At 39.7% G+C, this 19,273-nt stretch overlaps 1 protein-coding gene across 6 annotated transcripts in view; it reads left to right on the top strand.

Annotated features, from left to right (window-relative positions):
* The window catches only part of LOC110473888 (phospholipid scramblase family member 5), a 32,335-nt gene extending 13,091 nt beyond the window's left edge, over positions 1 to 19,244 (top strand). For 2 of the 6 annotated variants that reach the window (XM_085587170.1, XM_085587171.1), the window contains 4 exons: positions 2,770 to 2,812; positions 3,665 to 3,885; positions 4,809 to 4,970; positions 5,589 to 12,415. In XM_085587170.1, coding sequence (XP_085443296.1) covers positions 2,770 to 2,812; positions 3,665 to 3,885; positions 4,809 to 4,970; positions 5,589 to 5,882 — 720 coding nt within the window. In that variant the 3' untranslated portion in view covers positions 5,883 to 12,415. The other 4 variants (XM_085587174.1, XM_085587172.1, XM_021536814.4 and 1 more) reach the window with 4 other exon arrangements.
* Positions 19,245 to 19,273: the final 29 nt, after the last annotated feature.

The following is a 19,273-nucleotide window of genomic DNA, read 5'->3' as shown; positions in this document are numbered from 1 at the left end:
GCTAATGAAAGGGGCTCATTCAGGGTGGATGGGAGCATAAAGGGGGTCCCACCAGCAGGGAGAGCGCTGCCTGCAGAATGCATGTGGGATTCACAGCTGCTAGGGCAATCCCTTGGGATTTATCCTCATGGACTAAGAGATTTTCACATAATTAAACGCTTGAATGAAGATGTTTCTAGCAGAACTCAGACATTATTTATGCCACTGGGAAGATTTCTTAAAGACTGTGTTTCATTCTGGTGCTGTGTGCACTGGGGAAAGGTGGGTCCAAACTGAAACAAGCACAGAGAGGTGCTACTGGAAGTGCATGGAGAATAGAGAACCTCCTTTAAAACAAGACTCCATCTGTTTTATCTGTAGAATAAAAACAACACTATCGGAGAGGGAACCATACTGAGTGCCTAGGAGAGTAAACAAACTGTGGGAAAGAGACATATTTAATTTATAGACTTACATCACTGGAAGAAAGATTATGTGTGGTTGTGAATAAATACAGAAGAACAAATAGAAATTACGTTCTCCAGCAGGATTGGGCAAGATAACTGACTATATTTGAGAAAGCTGAATGTATTTCTCAATAAGACCATGACATGTTTGACTCTGATACAAGAAACCAAATTTAGTCAGTCTCAGAGAGATCCCTACAGCCTTACTCTAAATAACAACTCAAGTATTGGATGAGAGAAAAGAAAACTGTGTCCTGTAGGTAAAGGCCAGCCAGCAACATTTCACTCTGCAGATCCACACCCTGTGGTGAGTTCAGGTGAAGGAACGGTTCTGATCAGCTGAGGTGCACCAGAGAAGGGCAGAAAACTGCTGCTGCCTCAGCAAACACATCAGCTTTCTATGACTATCACTCTTTAATAACTTCCTGCAGAAAAAAGTTACCTAAACCTCATTACTGTCTTCCAGATTACAGCCATAGCTTGAAGAGTACTTCAGTGTCCATAACAAAAATCAAATTAACCTTTTTCCACAGCAGGAATACACAAGTGAAATTTTGGAGAAGAATTTTCTGAGTTCTTCAGCTGCATGTTGTGCCACCACTCAGGTTTAACTACTTTAGTCAAAAGCTCCTTTGTTTAGAGTTGGTTAGACTGATCAGATGCCCACAGAACTGAATACTGAGAATTAGCTGTGTGTAAGGAATTTTAACATATCTGAGCTCAAGGGAACCAGGCCCTTGTTAAGCCAAAGGGCTTTGGGTGCTTTCAAATGCAAGTGCAGGATTCCCTCAATCCAGAAGTACCCCAATAAAAATGCATCAGAATAACTGCCCTGCAGAAATCAGTGAAAGGCAAAACAAGGATAACAAGTGGTATTGCTGTATTGTCTCAACATTGTTTATACATTGTGCACAGTACACAAATATACCAAAATCACTCAATGCTTTTAACAATTCAGGGTCATTAATTTTCTTTTCCCTGTGAAAGTCTACATGGGAAAAAGAAATCCATATCAAAAAAACCCTAAAATATTAAAATAGCTCTACCATCTTTAACTTTTTGATTCTCTTTCCATCAGCAGAGCCCTTCCCATGAGCCTCCAAGAGCTCTCTCATGAGACCCAAACAACAAAGAGCAAAGATTCTTGGGAGAATATTTTTACGTCTAAATATTTTTACGTCTAAATATTTTTTATTATTTCAATTACTGGCATGCACATTTCTGAGATTAATGAAAGGGATAAGGAAGTTTCTCTTTTTACCAGCTTCTCTTTGCATCCTGAACTAGCTGCAGGAACTGACTAGAAGTGACAAATGTCTGCAACAGTTTGAATACGTACGAGGCAAGATTTATCAATTTTAAAATATCCAGGCTCTGGAGAGCTGTGGCATGGTGCTCTCAGAAGGTTGCTGTGTGCTTTGTGCCTGCAGCTGTGAGTAATGGCAAAACCCTGTGCCAAGCGTTTGCTCATCAGGAATTTACTGAAAAATTATGGAAAAGAGATTGGTAAAGCCTAAAACTGTCACATAAAACAGGCATAAAAAGTCACATAAAACTGAAAGGTAGACTGAAATTAAATCTTGTTGGTTTTATAATGCTAACAAGTGTTCTCCAAGAAAGAATAATTTAGAGGGACGAAAAGCACAGCAAAGCTAGGTATCATGGCAAGCAGGTTTTCTCCTGCATAACCATCTTGTGGGGAAAGACATTTTCAGCCAGTTGAGTGTTTCATTGTTTTGCTCATTCTGTTACCCTGGCATGACCATTTGCCAGATTCAGGGTGCAGGGCTTGTGTTCCTGAGATCAGAGCATTAAAGCTGCTGTGTGCCATCGTTGGCATCCCCTGATTGCCTTTCTGGGCTGGTCCAGCAAGGTCCTTTGGGATGTGGCCACTGCACATTTTGAGCTTGAGCCCAGGCTCATTCACTCCTGCACTGCCATAGTGCCCAGCACCAACCTTGGATTTGGGGTAAGGAGCTTCCCTTCTGACAAAGAGAGCACCAGGAGCAGGAGTGGATTCTGCTTTCTCTTGCTGTTGTCTTCCTTATTCCCCCAGTGAAGATTATTTTTCTCCAAGTGTGTGGGTGAATTACATGGCCACATCACCTAATGTCACATTCTTCAGCCATAATTTCAGAGAGAAATTATAGAGATGGGATATAATTTGAGATACAATGAGATATCCTTCAGGCACCAAACCTGTGCACCTCTGTAAGGAAAGAAATCTTAATTACAGGGAGATGAGCAATAAAAATAGACACATGACCACTGGCAGCCCCAGACCTATCCAAGACCCACCATCTGGTTTATTTTTTTTAAGCAGCTGGACCAGATAATTATTCATCAGCAAGTGGAGCTTCTGGAAGGTATGGTGCAATCTTTGTCACCCTTTAAGAGTGCTGGTACATGGGTGTCTCCAAAAGGCATCCGAGTCTTGCCCCCAACTCACTGAAGTCACTGTGAACCTTCCTGCTGCCCTTGTGTCAGGCTGTTATGCTGTCATAGGGTGGGGAAGGCTCACTTTATTGTTTGCCTGTTCTGCAGCAAACCACTGAGGGATGAGTTGTCTCTACAACAGTCCTAAATTCTCTCCCTCAGACACCTCCCTCTCAGTATTACTAAACCTTAACCATCTTTCCATGGAAAAATTTATCTAACAATCATTAACATACTATGAGAAACAAAGCAAATGGAGAAACGAAGGTCAGAAAACATAAGAAGCAAAAGATTTTCTAATTATAAAGTTTCTCAGCGTTTTAAAGTAATGAACAAATATTAAATACTGTAAAATTTTACTACCAGTAAAATACTATAGAATATATTTCTCCTATTCAAAATGGTTTTGGCCTGGTTGTCAAATAACCTGCTGGGTGACAGCAGGTCTCTATGGTGGGGTAGTCTCAGGATGCTACTTTTCACAGATGATAAAGCCAGAAAAAGCCCAAACCAAAAACTCAGGATCTGGATTCTCTGTTGTGATACATACTTTAGTGTACAGCAAATCGAAGTCTGAATTAATTCCTTCAACATACAGACCTGGCACTATTATTTCCTTACACTTGTATATTTTCTTTGTGTTACTACTTCAAAACAGTTTTTTAAACAATCTTTGTCATAGACTTCTAGAATAAATGCTCATATATACGTGCACTAACATTACGCTAAAATAATAACAAAGATTATATTAAGTTAGCATTCTACTTGTTTTGCTTTGTTAGCCATACTTGGCACAGAGACCTCCAGCAAATACGAGATAAAAAACCCCTTGGGACAAAGAGTTTACTTTGCAGTGGAAGAGAACGGCTGCTTTGACCGCAAGCTGTGCTCGCCCATCAGGGCGTTCACCATCAGGATCGCGGATAACGCGGGCCGCGAGGTGATCCGAGTCATCCGACCCCTGAGGTGCAACAGCTGCTGCTTCCCCTGCTTCCTGCAGCAGGTGAGGGAGCCCCAAACCCCCTTTGTCCCAGCATCTCGCTCTGCAGCTCCTCCAGGGTGGCAGGGAGGAATTCAGGAATTCACAGCCCCCCAGCCCAGGAACTGGGGGAGCCCTTTGGGTACAGACAACGAGTTCTGTTCCCGGTGTGCTTCCTCCTTTCCATGGGACCTGGCTTTGCTGACATCCCACACAAAGCTTTGGTGGCTGGTGATGTCTCTCCAATCAAGTCCAAAACATTGCTTGCAGTGACACAGGCAGAGATCGCCCACTGAACTCCAGCAGGGCGAAGGATGGAAACTCTGTGAAGGCCACTGGGGTCTATGGCTGGGACTTGGAAGCAGATCTCTGAGGAGGCTGAGCCTTCACTCCACAGATCTGCCTCTTCGGGGCCATATATCTCTGGGAAATGGCAGAACGTGGAAGTAAGCTGCTTGGAGTGAAAAATGGGGATCTCGTAGAGCATCAGATATTTCCTCCTTATTTTTTGACTCTCCTTATTCAGACATCTTTCTTGTGTTATGAAAATGTTTTACAGGTTAGGTCATCTACTTACCTTCTTAGCACTTATCCTTGTCAGGATTTTTAAAGAAAAGGCCCTTTGGTAGCACAGCTACTTAAAATAAGCTTGTAGGATACTCCCCGAGTACAATATTTTTTTCCCCCAGTTCATAGCTTTTATAAAGTCTTTTATTATATGTAAGATGCTGGTTTCTGGTTCAGCTTTTTATTTTCATATTTTCCCCTATATTTAACAACACCATTAGACAGTTCTATAATATCTAATTCCATGTTTGGTAAAATGATATGTTACTATATTCAGTGGATAAATATCTTGTCATTATATAAACAACACACTCTAATGGAAAAATATATTAATATAAAATCAGCTAAAATATTTTTTGTTGTTTTCTTTTGTTTGCTAGTTGGAAGTTCAGTCCCCACCAGGTACAGTAGCTGGGTACGTTGTACAGAATTGGGACCCTTTTCTGCCAAAGTTTACTATACAGAATGAAAGTAAAGAAGATGTGCTAAAAATAATTGGCCCATATGCAACCTGTGGCTGTTTTGAAGATGTTGACTTTGAGGTATGTTTTGTACAAGTGTTAACAATTTAAAAGTTTTACTATGAATAAATTTCTGAGGTGAGAGGGAGAATGGGAGATAGCTGAAGAAACCCTGAAGAGAGTTTTCTGATGTGAACAGTGCTTTGACTTCATTAAGAATCATAAGGGTTTATCAACTTATCAACTCATTAGCCAAATCAGAAGACTCCAGTGGGTATTGTCTGAAAGTTCAGTATGCTGTAAGAAACATGCAGATAGATGAGAACATGCCTGTCCCCTGAGGGGACAGTGGTGCACAGCAGTGGGGCTAGGAGAATATAAAAAACATGAGAGAGGAAAAAAACCCACAACTTTATAAAAGAAAGGCAAAACTGGAATCAACATTCAAGATTGCTTTCTCCCACTTTTTGTCCGCTCTAAAGATGCTGATGTTTCCAAACTTGAGACCCTTTCTTGCGTGCCACTCGTAAAGGGAAATTTGACACTAATAGAACACTGCAGCAATAAGAATAAAAGGAGAACCTGACAACTATAGCATACTCAGCATGTCAGGACACAGTCATTAATTCTGTGGAGATGTCATCAGTGTGCACTTGATTTGTTTACATTTATGTCTGTTCCTGTTTTTCCTTTGTGCAGGTAAAAGCTCTCAATGAGATGACAACGATCGGCAAAATTTCCAAGTATTGGTCTGGATTTGTCAACAACGTCTTCACCAACACCGCCAACTTTGGGATCCAGGTCCCTGTAGATCTCGACGTGAGGATCAAGGCAGTCATGATTGGTGCTTGTTTCCTCATTGTAAGTCTGCAAGGTGGACCGGCAGACCTATGGGGATGTGCAGACCAGGGCCAAAGGGGCCCTTGCTGTCAGCTGAGAGCTGCAGAAGTGCAAACCCAATATCTAAAAGATAAATTAGCTAAAACATTTTAATTTTTATATCTGCTCTTTTTTTAATGTTCCTAAATTTTTGTTTATTAAACTGTTTGAATAGCATTACACATGCAGTTCAATGTTTTGTAGGGCAGAATCAAATCTCAACATACATGTCAAACCTGCCAAACTCCTCCACACCCTTTATTGTTTGACCAAGTGTATGGATCAAAAAAAACCCAAAAAAGTTATGTTGTTTCTAATGGTAATTTCAAACCAATTCAACAATTCCATTGAGTGTTGTATGTAAGACCTTCAGGTCATATGAAAATTCCTACAAAAATTCTCCCATGAAGATAACCATAAGAACTATATGAGAAGGAGAATACTCAGTAGTAGGGGTAAAGAGAAGTGAAGATGCATGTTTCTAGAATTAGAAATTGATATTTGCTGTGTAACTCTTTTGCCAACGTAATTGTGTGAACATGAAATGGTTTCAAAATCATCTGTGATACTTACATCAGAGACTATAAACCAAAATTATAATACAATTTAAATTATTCACTGAAAAGTGTTTGCTTTAAAATTCCAACAACAATTTAGAAATTTTGCTTTTAGCAGGATAGAAATGATAGTTAAAATTTTTGGATTGTCCCCTCCAAAACCCCTGTTTCTCAGTGGCAGTGTTAAAAAGTGATTGGCTAATATAAATACTTTATGTGACAAAAGCCTACAAGTAAGGCTTTTGATAGTAATTTTTGCATTTTTGTGCCTTTCATATCTAATTCACAGTTTGTTTATTTGTAGGACTTAATGTTCTTTGAAAATTCTTTGGATGGATTATAACAAGATGACAGAAACAATGAAATATGCAGAATGTGTTTCGGTAGGTAAAAATGAACATAAATTGATCTCCTTGCTTTGAAGGCTTATACATTTCTAATTCTTTTTCATTTTCTTCCAGAAATCGCTTGAGCTTTGGACATTATTTTGAACTGTAAAAATCTGTGTTCCTTATATGAAAAGACAGGGAGCTAATTATGATGTTTATTAAAATATGTCTCATGTAAATAATTTCTCACTTATATTTTATATGTGCTGTAGCTAAACACATACTTTTCACACAGAGCACTGTTGCTTTGGAACAGTGCTATTCTCTTCTTTCTCTTTTGATGTTCCTGCATGGGAAATCATGAAAGATTAGATGAAGGCTTACAGCATCACTGATGAAAGTCTATGTTTAGAGAAGCCTTTGATGTTTTGCAAGTGCTGGTACCAGTTACTAACCACATGAGGGTGTGTTCTGGGGGTTTTGCTTTTTTATAATTTTAGAAGTAATTTTCTGATTTGCTATTTAATTAATAGTAGCAAACTGATTTGAAAGTAACAAATATAAAGACATACCCAATGGGAAGTTCAAGATGTTATCTGTTTCAGTGAGTTGGAAGAATGGAAGTTTTGTTTGATAGTAAATTAATGTTGTGACAAAGATTGTTTTAATGAGTGGCAGCCAGAAATTAGGCTTTCAGCCCTAGACTTGGGAATGTAAGTTCTATTCTGAAAATCTGGTCTTCCACTATTTGCACTGAAGGCAGGCCATAAATAAAGTTTGAACGACGGTCTTTTGTGTGCTAGAGGCTCCCAAATCACTTCCCTTTGTACTTGCCAGTGCTGAGGATCCTTGCTGCCATCTACTCAAGGCTTTCCAGAAAAGATTTGTTCCTCTTTGTAATATCTGGTGGCTGATAATTTTTCATTCAGACTTGCCTGAGGCTATCCTAGAATAGAGTTATTCTTTTCCTTTGGCAAGCTCAGGTATTTTCTATGATGACTGTGCAGAAGGAGCATTTTTCAGTTCAGCATTTTCACATGGTTGCTCATTCCTGCAGCCACACCTCATCATACTGTTCCCAAACATTTTCACCAACTTTTGCTAATACAAACTTCCTTTGTAGGAATGATATATATGCAAGACAGAAACAGAATTTTTTGTTGCAAATTATTTGCTGAATGAGATTGCTTATGCCTCTGAAAAATTCCCTTCAAGTGGCAAACCAGTACCATAAAATATTGGTGGCAAACCCAATTCCACTCGTAGTCATCAGTCAAGTTTCTAAGGGGAATATTTTACAAATCATTAGAAATGCTGGATTTTTTTTTTTTTTTTTTTTTTTTTTTTTTTTTTAGTGCCAACCAGTAATTCAATTCTTGAAAACAACCAACACATCAACGGAAAGAGAGGAGATAATGAATAATTCATAAAAATGAAAAAGAGCTAAATTTATCAGGTGATTACTTCTCAACAAATATTTAGACTAATTTTAAATTAATGTTCATGGATATGAATTCAAACACAGTGAAGTCAGGAAGTTGCAACTAACGTTCCCATAGTGAAATTAACTCAGGAATGCTTATAGATTTAAACAGTATGTTTTAGATTATATACCACACTTAGGTATTTATACAGATTTACATATGTCTTGGAAATAATTGTGGTTAACAAGCTCTGACAATCATCATTATTGTTAACCATTTCACTTCTGGCTCTCGCTGTGACTCGAAGCGGTGCAATCAGGCTCAGGAGCTGGGGGCTCGCAGGGAGCCGCGGCTGCCGCCTCTCCCAGGAGGAAGCGCCCTGCGAGCTTCGTGGGCAAGACGCTCCCTCGTGTGGAAGTCCCGGAATTTGCAGAGGAACACAGAATTTGCAGATGAATACGGGATGCTTTTTGCTCTTCTCGCTAATCTCACACTGGTGTCGTTCTGTCAAATGCGGCTCCCACGTGCCTGACTGTAGGCTTAGGAAAAGAACCAGATTATTTTTTTTTTTTCTCTTTAAATCCCTTTGCCATCTTAGACAAAGTCACTGCTCTTGTAGCCCATAATCTTGGCTCTCGTGCACTGTTACTGAGCTGTGTGTGTCTGAACATTTGACTGTATTCAGTGCCTTAAGATCAGCAAGATCCCCAGCTATATTCCACTTTTCCCACTGCAATTTCCAGTGTTCTCTTGGCCCCTAACAAGCCAAAGATGTCTCTAAGCAAATATGTCCAGCCTTATTGAACTCAACACAAAATAAGGTTTTATTTACCCTCAGGGCTGAGTTTGGCTGTGAGTGTCCATATATATACCTTGTAGGTAAGCAATATGTGCATATAATTTTCAGTTAATTTCAGCCAGATGATAACATTGGATTTCTTGCACTTTAGTGACTTTGTTGCTGTTTTTTGTTTTAATACAGAGGTTTTTTGCTGTTAATATGTATGTATATGAGTATGTTGAATGCCTCTGTTTACACTCAGAGGCAGCTTCTGGGACATACAAGAGCAGGTTCATCCCCTGGATAAAAGAAGCAGTGGGGCTGGGATAGCTCTTGTTGCTTACAACTCCCTCAGCAGCCTGCTTGCCCTCCGTGCCACCCTTCAGCATCCTGGTGGAAATGCAGTGCCAATGCCAGTGCTTTTCCAGATGGGAGGTCACTCAGCTAAACCACAGCTGCCACACAGGGCAGATATCCATCCTCAGCAGAGTTTATGGATTTTGCATGATATTGCTAAAGAAGAGCTAATGTGTTCTAAGATCTTTATACCCTGCAGCTCTAACTAATTGCTCTTTCTTATTAATGGCAGTGTGTTTCATGTTATGGGAGCTACATTTCACAGTTCCCCCATGGACTAGGAGTGGCTCCCAAAGGAGAATTCAGAATCTCCCAAAGGGTCACAAGGTTTTTCTAAAGGAAATTTATGTCCCGGATATCATCTAGAAAGAAACGAGATTGCTCTAAAGAAACAGAAGTTTTTGTTAATCCAGCCAAGAAAATATTTCTGATCAGTAGCCAAACTGTAAGTCTGTGTAGCTCACACTCCTTGTGTTCAGTAGATGGCAGCAACAGTTCATTATGACAGTATTTAGCCTTTCACACAGCATAAGCTGTACCCAGGACGCTGATGGAAGTTCAGCATACCTTTAACCTCTAATTAAGTTCTACCGTTAACCGAAGGATTTTATTTTCTCTGTCTGATATTAAACCTTTGCCGCACAATAGTGGATTATCTTTATTGCCTGCGATTTACAGCTGGACTATTGGTTATTTAATGAGATCTGGTCAGGGCACGGGCAGAATACAGTCCACCACAAAGTGAGCACCTCTGGTCAGTACCCAACCTAGTTTTTTTGCATCTGGAGCATCTCTTCAGCTTCTGCAGCTGGACAGAGGACACTCCCCACCTTCTGCAGAAACAGAAGGTGCCATGTGTAAAGGAGAATGCTGTGTGGTGCTGTACCTAAAAAGGAGAAGGTTTCTATGGTAAAAGGTCATGTCATGAGGGGGGAAATCCCCTGTAGTGCCACAGAGGGGGGAAATCCCCTGTAGTGCCACAAACCCAGGTGGCACCAGCACATGGCGAGGAGCTGTTTTACCCGTGGGAAGATCAGACATCTCCTGTATGAGAGTGAAGACACCGAGTTGCTGTAAATTCTGAGATTCTTTGGTTGTCTGATAATTTGGTGGATGCAAAAGTACTTCTCTTCATAGACTTTGCTGTCTGCATTAAAAAAAGAAATTATTTTTGTCTCAATTTGTTGATTTGGTTATTGGATTAGATAAACCTGGAAATGGTCCAAAATGCACCTTTTCTAATAGAGTTGTCTAAGTGAAGCTGTTTGGAAAAAAAACAAAAACCTGAGGGTCCTCCTTCACCCTCAGTTGTGTTGGTTTCTTTTCAATTAGAATGGTATGTTCTACGTTAGAATCAAAAATCCTAGTTTAATCCAACTCAAGTTGAGTATTGAAGGAAAAGTTACCTGCAAGTCATCTCATCTGGACTCATTAACTTGTTGTGCTTTTCCACTTTAAGATACTCACTTGAAGGACTTGTTTTTCTCGTTTTCAGTCACATTAGGTAAGTGCTCTATTTACACTTCTGATGTTTTGTATTAGAAAAACCGATACACAGCAACGACCAAACCGTGAAACATCCCGCAAGCTTTTGTTACAGACATTGCTCTGTGAGAAATACTTGTTTCTATCTAGAAATGACCATGGACATTTTCTCTTTCTGCTCCCTCCCTTATCCCCCCCAGATCATAGAATCACAGAATGGTTTGGATTGGAAGAAACCTTAAAGACCACTTAGTTCCACCTCCCTGCCATGGGAGGTTTCACTACACCACGTTGCCCAAGGCTCTAAAGGAAATATCACAGTGCATGTGTCAAGGTCCAGTATTGCGTCAAAAGTATTTTCTTAGTCATTTATGGATTGCTTGGAGAATCTTGGGTGAATTTTGGACAAGGCTAATGATTGTATTAGTTTTCTATCTATATGTCTTTTCTAGACCTTTGAAAAACTATTTGGCCATCAGGAATCATTTTAAGCAGCTGTCATGATAATGCCCATTTTTAGCAACAAGAATTGAGAAAATAAATGCAGCCTTGGATCAGAACAAGGATTTCTAGTAGAAATACCTTGTATGTTTCATAGTTTCCTAGAATTCAAGAGAAAATTTTGAGCATTTTTTCTTAATATTTCTTCTGGGCTCCCTGAAGAACCCAAAGCGTCAAAATACAGTTTTATTTTAAAAAAATTAAAATCCTATTTACTTTGCAAATCTGGGGGAGATATTTTGGCTATTATGTATAGGATAGTGTGCTGAGTAAATAAGATAAGAGTAAGAAAATATTTTAGAAATAATTTGTTAATAATTAATAATCCTGAGTACTTTCTGTTATAAGTTGAGAGAGTTGGGGTTGTTCAATCTGCAGAAGAGAAGGGCCCAGTGAGACCTTATAGCACCTTTTAGTACCTAAAATTGCTATGTGAAAGTTGAAGAGACACTTTTGACAAGAGCATGTAGTGACAAGACAAGGAGGGATGGTTTTAAATGGAAAAAGAGTAGGTTTACCTTAGACACAAGGAAGAAATTCTTTATTGTGAGGGTGGTAAAGTCCTGTCCCAGGTGGCCCAGAGAAGCTGTGGCTGCCCCATCTGTGGAAGTGTCCGAGGCCAAGCTGGATGGGGCTCTGAGCAGCCTGGGATAGTGGAAGGTGTCCCTGCCCGTGGCAGGGGATTGGAACAAGATGAGCTTTAAGTCCGTGCTTTGCTCTATAACGGCTTACATGGCATGACTGTTTTAGGGCAATAAAATAAAGACAAGAGGCACTAAATCTAGGCAGGGCTGTAGAGAGAAGCCCTTGTACAAACAGGCAGGTGTGTCTTTGGCAAGTATTTTGTTCAATAAGGACACAGAAACAGCAATTGATATGCCAAGATCATCTGTGCCAGCAGGCATGGCACCTATAAAGCACATGCATATGATCCACAAAATCTTCTGTAAGGTGAAACTGTTTGCTTTTAGCTGCAGTGATTGGAACCAGTGGGACTAGGTGTTCTGATCAAGATCTGTGTTTTATCAACAAATGAACTCACCTCCTCCAGTAAGTTTATGCCTTGGACTTCCATACAACCTTCTGCTGTCATGAAGAGGTGTGGTTTTATGGCTGGGGCATAAAAAAGATATATGCATGACCCAACTAATTTGAAAAAGTTATATGAATGATCCACTCATTTAAAACAGCCCCATAAAATGGTTTATCTCAACTCTTGTGGTCTTTTGCAGTTCTCTCCTGCCAGTACTGTGTTTGAGAGGTTTTAGCTGAACTGTCACCATCCTGGGTAAGACCCTTGGCCCTGTCAAATGGGAAGGTTAAATGATTTTAGAGCTTGGGAATAGGAGAAGTCTGATGGAAACAGGATAACATGAACTAAGGAAAGAGTATGGGAACAAAAATCAGCAGGAGGTGGAGGAGAACACAATGGGAATAAGATATTTCTAAGAATAAATTAATGTTTTCAGTCAGAAGTGAAGTCTAATATGGTCTTTACAAATACATTCTCAGTGGAAAAGAATCACGGATCTTTGCTAAAAATAAGCTTGGTTAAGTCATAATTCTTTACTGCATTGCTGATCTGTTCAAGCTAAAATATTCTTTTATATTGTACTTCAGGAATATAACTGATCAGAGATGATTAAGAGAGAAAAAATGTTTAAGAAAATCTGCAGAGATGCAAAATGCCTCATGCAGCATTGATGTGCTCAGCACCATACGTATTTATTACTACAAATATATGTTAGCCTTCTTGGTGAACTTTTTAATATAAAACCATTATAATAAACTGAAATAGAAGCCATTCCTGAAGCAGATATATCATTGCAGAGCTAGTATTAAAAATAAAAATTTTCAGATTTTTTTATTTTCCCATGATGTCCCAGAAAGTAAATTTTTTAAATAGCTTTGTTCAGTGTCTAATTTATAAAGCAAAACTATCATCTTAACTGCAGTCATGGTTGATGTAGTAAAGTTTAGAGTTTCAGCACCTCAGTGAAGCATTAAGACAAGGGTTTTGATGAAAGCAAGCAAAAAGATTTTTGATGAAAGCCTGATAAAACAAATGTTAGGGTCTGGATCAGGTCATAAGGCCTTCTGTCAGATGAGTCCAGTGCAACTGTAGACAGCTCCAACAGAAGTATTTTATATTATTATTTCAGAGAGAATAACTAGAAATGGTGTAAAACATTTATTGTAAAGCCGTAGAGAATACTGATTAATGCTAATATAGATCTAACTGGGCAGAAATCACATGCTCTGAAATTCTGGGAAAGATCACTGAAAGAGAACCATATAGAATAATTGTAAATACCAGTGTGAAAAAGACTTCAATTTTGAAATTTACTTCAATTTTGAAATTTTTTTCAGGAACATACTGTTTCCAGAAACTTGCAGAGCCTGCCTGCACAGACTTTGTAGGCCACCTTATCCCATCCAGCAAGCGCAGGGTGTTGGACCTCAGAATCAGGGGGACTGTGGGTCCCAAGACCTGGTCCTGCAGCGGTGCAGGAGCGTCTGGGCAGGGCTGGCTGCTGGCGTGTCCGTGGCTCGGTGCCCTCTGCAGCACACAGCACATCTGTCACAGCTGTCACAGCTGTCACAGCTGCAAGGGGCTGCCAGCCTGGCCAGGAGCTCCCTCCCATCAGCACAGGCAGCGTGGATCATCCTGCTGCTGCCTTGCCAGCAGAGACATGGTTAAAGGGAGAGGAGAAGAGAGGAGAGGACATCTGTAACAACCTGATCAGTAACAACCAGCAGCTCAATTACACTAAAAAATTGAATCAGAGATTGGATGGCAAATACAATTTATAATACCGCATGATACAGCAGCCACGGAGAAAAACCTTCTGGGCTGGGAGTAACAAATCTGGCAAACTTGATTTGGGAAATAATAGGACTAAATGTGAACCTCCTGAAAGCTCTGCTCAGAATTTCTGGGAAATGGCTCTGGCCTGAGCATGGGGCCCACTGCTTTGATGAGCAATTTCTTCATGTGTGATTATTCCACATACCAGGTAATCAGTGTGAGGAAAGAGTTTATAGTACCTGACATGGGTGACTAAGTCTTAATAGTGAACAGGATTTATATCTGATGTAAATATTTTCCATTTTCCTTTTCCTATGTTTTCCCCTCTCCAGTTTCCAAACCTCCCGAAATCTCCCAGCTCTCTGTGTAAGAAGCAGTGCCTGGTGTTGGGCTTCCTCAATTTTCATTCTTAATTGAGCTGTAAATTCACCTCATAAACTCTTGCAGATCTAGTGGTCCTACATTTACAACTTTTTAATTATCTTCTTAATTAACAGAAGCCTCAAGGTCCCAGTACATTTTTGTCAGATGAGTCTGTTATGAAACACATTAACTTGGATTTCACTGGTTTTAATAACATCCTCCCCTCAGCCTGGTTCTGTGCATCAGCATTGCTCTATTTCTCTTCATGTTGATGAAAGTGCCAGTGTATATCACAGCACAACAAACCCAGATTCTCCTTTATCAGCAGCTCCTGAACAAGCCAGGGGTGCCTAATCAAGAGCATAAGGTTAAAAGGTGTTATTTTTTCCATAACGCTGAATTCAAATGCAGTGCTAGTGTTCAAAAGATTAAGATACTATAAATGAAAACAAACATGGGCCTGGGTGCTGCATTACATTCTTTGCAGAGAGGTGTGACTGGTGAGCAGCGGCTCCAGAGGATGGGCAAGGGGAGCAGAGGGACTCCTGGCCTCAGGCCAGAGGTACCCTGTGCACCATGGCAAAGGGCTGCTCCTTACAGGCTTCCTTGTTTTATGTTCATTTTCCAAGGGGAGTCTCCTGACATAACTGCTTTATATGATTCCAGCTCCACAGTGGGGCAGCAGTCTGGGTCTAGAGTAGTTTGGCCAATGAATCCCACCCACACGTGGTGTGTGCTTGTGAGAAAAGGCATTGGAGGGAGGCAGGGAGGGAGAGTTCAAGGATCACTAACACGTCACTGCTACTGTATGATTCAACCTGCTTAAACAAAAGAACTTGGATTCCATTCTCCCCAAAAACTACAAAGGTAACTGAGCATCCTGGGAGCTCAGAGTGCCAGCTTTGACATACAGAGCTGGATGTCTGCCCAGGATGGGATTGTCCTGACTTGATTTTTTGGTGTATTTCATTAATTAGGCTGGTATTATTTTTACTTTTTAGGAACAAAGCCATGCCTAGGAAAATGTTCCCTGTAAGTACCTATTTGCAGTAGCAATATCCCTTTAGCAGAAAACAGGATTTACACAAGCTGCATTTTAAACTGTTGGTACCACAGTTAATCCTAAATGCTGTAAACTGTAATGGCCTATTTCTTTATGTCGAGTTGCTCTTTTCCTCCCAATATCCCATTTTCTGTCTGCAAAGCAGCTTATGCTGCTTCAGCTACAGTGCTGACATTCAAAACCTTGCATGATTGGCAGCAGTAAAACTTTATTTGGCTCCCTTTTCAGTCTGAGAAAGAAATTGCTGTGGCACAAAAACATTTAGTAGCAAAACCAAATGTGTGGTATTGCTTCCATTGTTGTTCAGTTGTTGTTTTCTCCTTGTGTTTGAGTATCTCGAGGAAGGACTGATGGTGATGGCTGACAGCTCTCTGCAGGAATTGCTTTTCCCCTGTGAGTGATTATTACGATTGTTAGTGACAGCACAGGGGGACATGCTGCTCCTCAGGATACATAAAAATATAAGGGATGCTACTTTATGTGGTTTGGAACTCATAACTGTCCACTGATGTTTTCTGGATGTTGAATTAACTAAGACATTACAACAACTAAACCCATTTTCACCCAGTTTCCCTCTTGAAGGAAAACCTAACCCTCATTTGTTAGACTGCAGACTTGATGACTGACTTGACATTGTTAAATGAAATCAAATAAGCAAACAGGCCTGTTTACAATTTCACATATTTACAAATCTTTAATAGTGAGATGATGTGTTAGCTGCTTCTTCTGGCTTCATGAATACATATTTTATCAAAGGCCCAACTACCAAGACAAAAGGAGAGCTACACTGAGATTCAGGGGATGTCAGATGTCTATCAAATGTTAGCAGGATGGACTCAATTTCTCCAGTTCCACATCAAAGAAATAGTAATATTAATACCAAGAATAGAAATTTATGTGTTTTTTAAATGCTTGGATTTAAACTGCTTTTTACTGTGTATACATCATGTCTGTCACATTGGTGGTGTGCTCATGCTAGACTCATCACGCTGTATAAAAATGTAGATTTCACCTATTGGAATTATTTGCCTACCTGCTTTCAAAACCACTACTAGTTTGGATGTAACCTGTACTATAAATGGAAAAAAGGTAAATAACTTATTCTGGAGAAGATTACTTAAATGTGAATAGTTAGGTTGGAGGCAATCTTTTAAATCTAAACTTTCCAAGCAAGTTCTAAATATTGTGCGAATTGTATCAGGTCATTATCATTTTGTCATCAAAAGTCGGGAATAAAACTAACACTGTAATTTCAGTATGAGAAAGTGGAATAATTTTTATTTTCAGCACAGGGCATGAGGGGGATGTCTTTTTCTGACCCCTGCACTGTAGCAGGGGAGAACAGATGAGTTTAAATCTGTGTAACTGATTCAGACTTACGACATCTCCCCAAAACTCATACAGACGTGCTAAATGTTCCTGCCAATTCTTCTGCATATTTAAATCACCTTCCAGAAGAATTGCTGAGGCCCACAGTTTCTAAGGCTAAGATAACCATTTGCACACATGAATAGAGGCCTAAGCACTGTAAGCTAAAGGAATTATCACTGTTCGATAAAATTAAAGGTTTTCCCAAAATGTGCATATGTGAGGGATGGCAAACAGCAGAAAAACAGCAGTACCCCATGGCTGGTGCTCCAACCAGTGCAGCTCAGGAGCTTTTCCTGTCCTGCCACTGGGAGGAATCTTTTTCTTTGTTCCCTCTTTCTTTCGCCTCTATTACTTCTTTTTCTTTTGTTCTTTCTTTTATTTCCTGGTAGCCCCCTCAAGTTTGTGCCTCAAACTTCACATCCTATGTCCTTTCTATAAAGACAACAACTACTCTCCACTTATCATTCTCTTCATCTCCCACGTCTGTTGCTGTTCTAGGTTTGCTTTCCTGGAGAAGTGAATTTTCTGTGGGATTGTGTCCACAGGCACAGAAGGCAAACCCCCTGGTAACCACTTTTGTTTCCTTTAGCAGTGCAAACAATGCCATGCCTGAGGTTAAATGAGGTTAAATGCCTGAGTTTGAGCTGTACAAAGGCTGTTTGCTCTCGTGTTCAGCCCTGAGTGAACTTCCTCCTGTGTCCCCCCACACAGGTAGAAAGAAGAGAGAAGAGAGAAAAGAAGCTGTTTAGGGGATGTTAGCAAGAAAGATGAGAGCTGCTTTCATCAACCCAGCTCCAGGTTACTGGAGACCTCTGCATGAGAAACGGGTGGAGGAATTGGTCCCACTTCTGGTGCTGGGCACCACAGGATCAGATGAGGAGCCAACATCAGGAGCATCAGAACTTAAAGCAGTAGAAAGTAATATTCTGAATATCCAGACCATAAACAACATAGAAATCCTAGAAATCGGGATCAAGAATCTACAAAGAATGTTTATTATTAGGTAAACATGCTTAAACCTAAAAGACTAAATTACTAGGAGCATGGTCATTTTCTTATTCTCTTGAAACAATTCCTTTCTTACTGTTTTAGGCATTCACCTGATGATTAAATCTGCTCACTGGACAAAATAAAAAGGTACTGACCATTTCAACCCCCTGATCTAACAAAAAAGTACTGACTGTCAGTTATATCAATGATCCTAGCGAGATAAGAAAAGACATTATTTGATATGGGAAAGACTGATAAATTACTCTGTATTTTGTGAATCATGGCATCTTTTTTTCGGCCACTGCAGGTGAACAGGTTTCTTCCATACTTATAGATGTGTGAAATGAAGAGACATGCTGCTGTCTTTGTTCTTTCTGATAGGACAATGATAGTCTCATCTAAGAAACAGTGTTCATCTCTAGGTCAAAAAGTCATGTTTGCTCAGCAATACAATTTGAATTTCAGTGTATAAGTCTGAACCAAGCTAAATATAACTATGCTATATTCCTGTAAAAAAGAAGGGTAGTATCAAAAGCTACCATGTATTTCTAATTTCCCAACCATGTCAAAATAATTCTATACCTATTTCTTAAGAGATGTTTAAAACCTATTTCTTGGTGTCTGCTATTAATCCTCTTAGTGGACTCAGTGTAGATGTGTGGGAAAATGCTAGTCAGCTTTAGGTTAGATTCTTATGTACCTGAGGAAAAAAGCAAAATAAAATCCCCAAATCCCTGTCAAATCTGGTGCTTAGGTGAAATCCAGTGCAGGGGCTAGAACAATAGCTTGGGGTTTAGGTTTGGGTTGTTTCTTTGTTTGTTTCTTTGTTTGTTTTAAGTGGAAAGTTCAGTATTGAAATGGAGGCCTTATTTTGGGAAGTAGAATACAAAGACTACTGAGGATGTAGAAGGTGAGCTGCACTTACTGAATCCCCAATCTTGGGTTTTATGCATGCACCAATTACTGTGATCAGATTTATGTGCCTTACATGAAATACAGTTTTCTTTGAAGAAACTTTCCTTTGCCATACGTGGACACCAGCAGCTCCAATCTGTTGTACATGAATGTACAAAAGAGGATGCAGAAGATCTGTTCATCAGAGCTTGTAATCAGGGCCAGCTTTCTCCAAGTCCTTTGTTTCCCAAACAATTTAGTATTGTATATTCTTCTTCCTGTAACTATGAAGTCCACACAAATATATTTTTCCTCCTGAGGGCCTGCCTTATAAACAAGGTAAAATTGTTCCAAAAACATTTGTTCTCCTTTCAGGGTGGACATAGAACTTGGTGTTATTACCTGTATGCAACCTGCTGTCCTCTGACTAAAGGGCAGAAATTAAGTACATTAATTAATTAATTTTAAAAGGACTGAATCGGCTTTGCTGTTGATAGAAATGGACAAAAAAAAAAAAAAAAAAAAAAAAAAAAAAAAAAAAAAAAAAGTAAATGCCACGAATAGCGAAACTGTTGAATTAC

This window comes from Lonchura striata, chromosome 9 (assembly GCF_050655825.1).
Source record: "Lonchura striata isolate lonStrDom1 chromosome 9, ASM5065582v1, whole genome shotgun sequence".
Taxonomy (NCBI): domain Eukaryota; kingdom Metazoa; phylum Chordata; class Aves; order Passeriformes; family Estrildidae; genus Lonchura; species Lonchura striata.
Note: the sequence above shows the minus strand (reverse complement) of the source record. Positions and strands in the feature narration are given on the sequence as shown.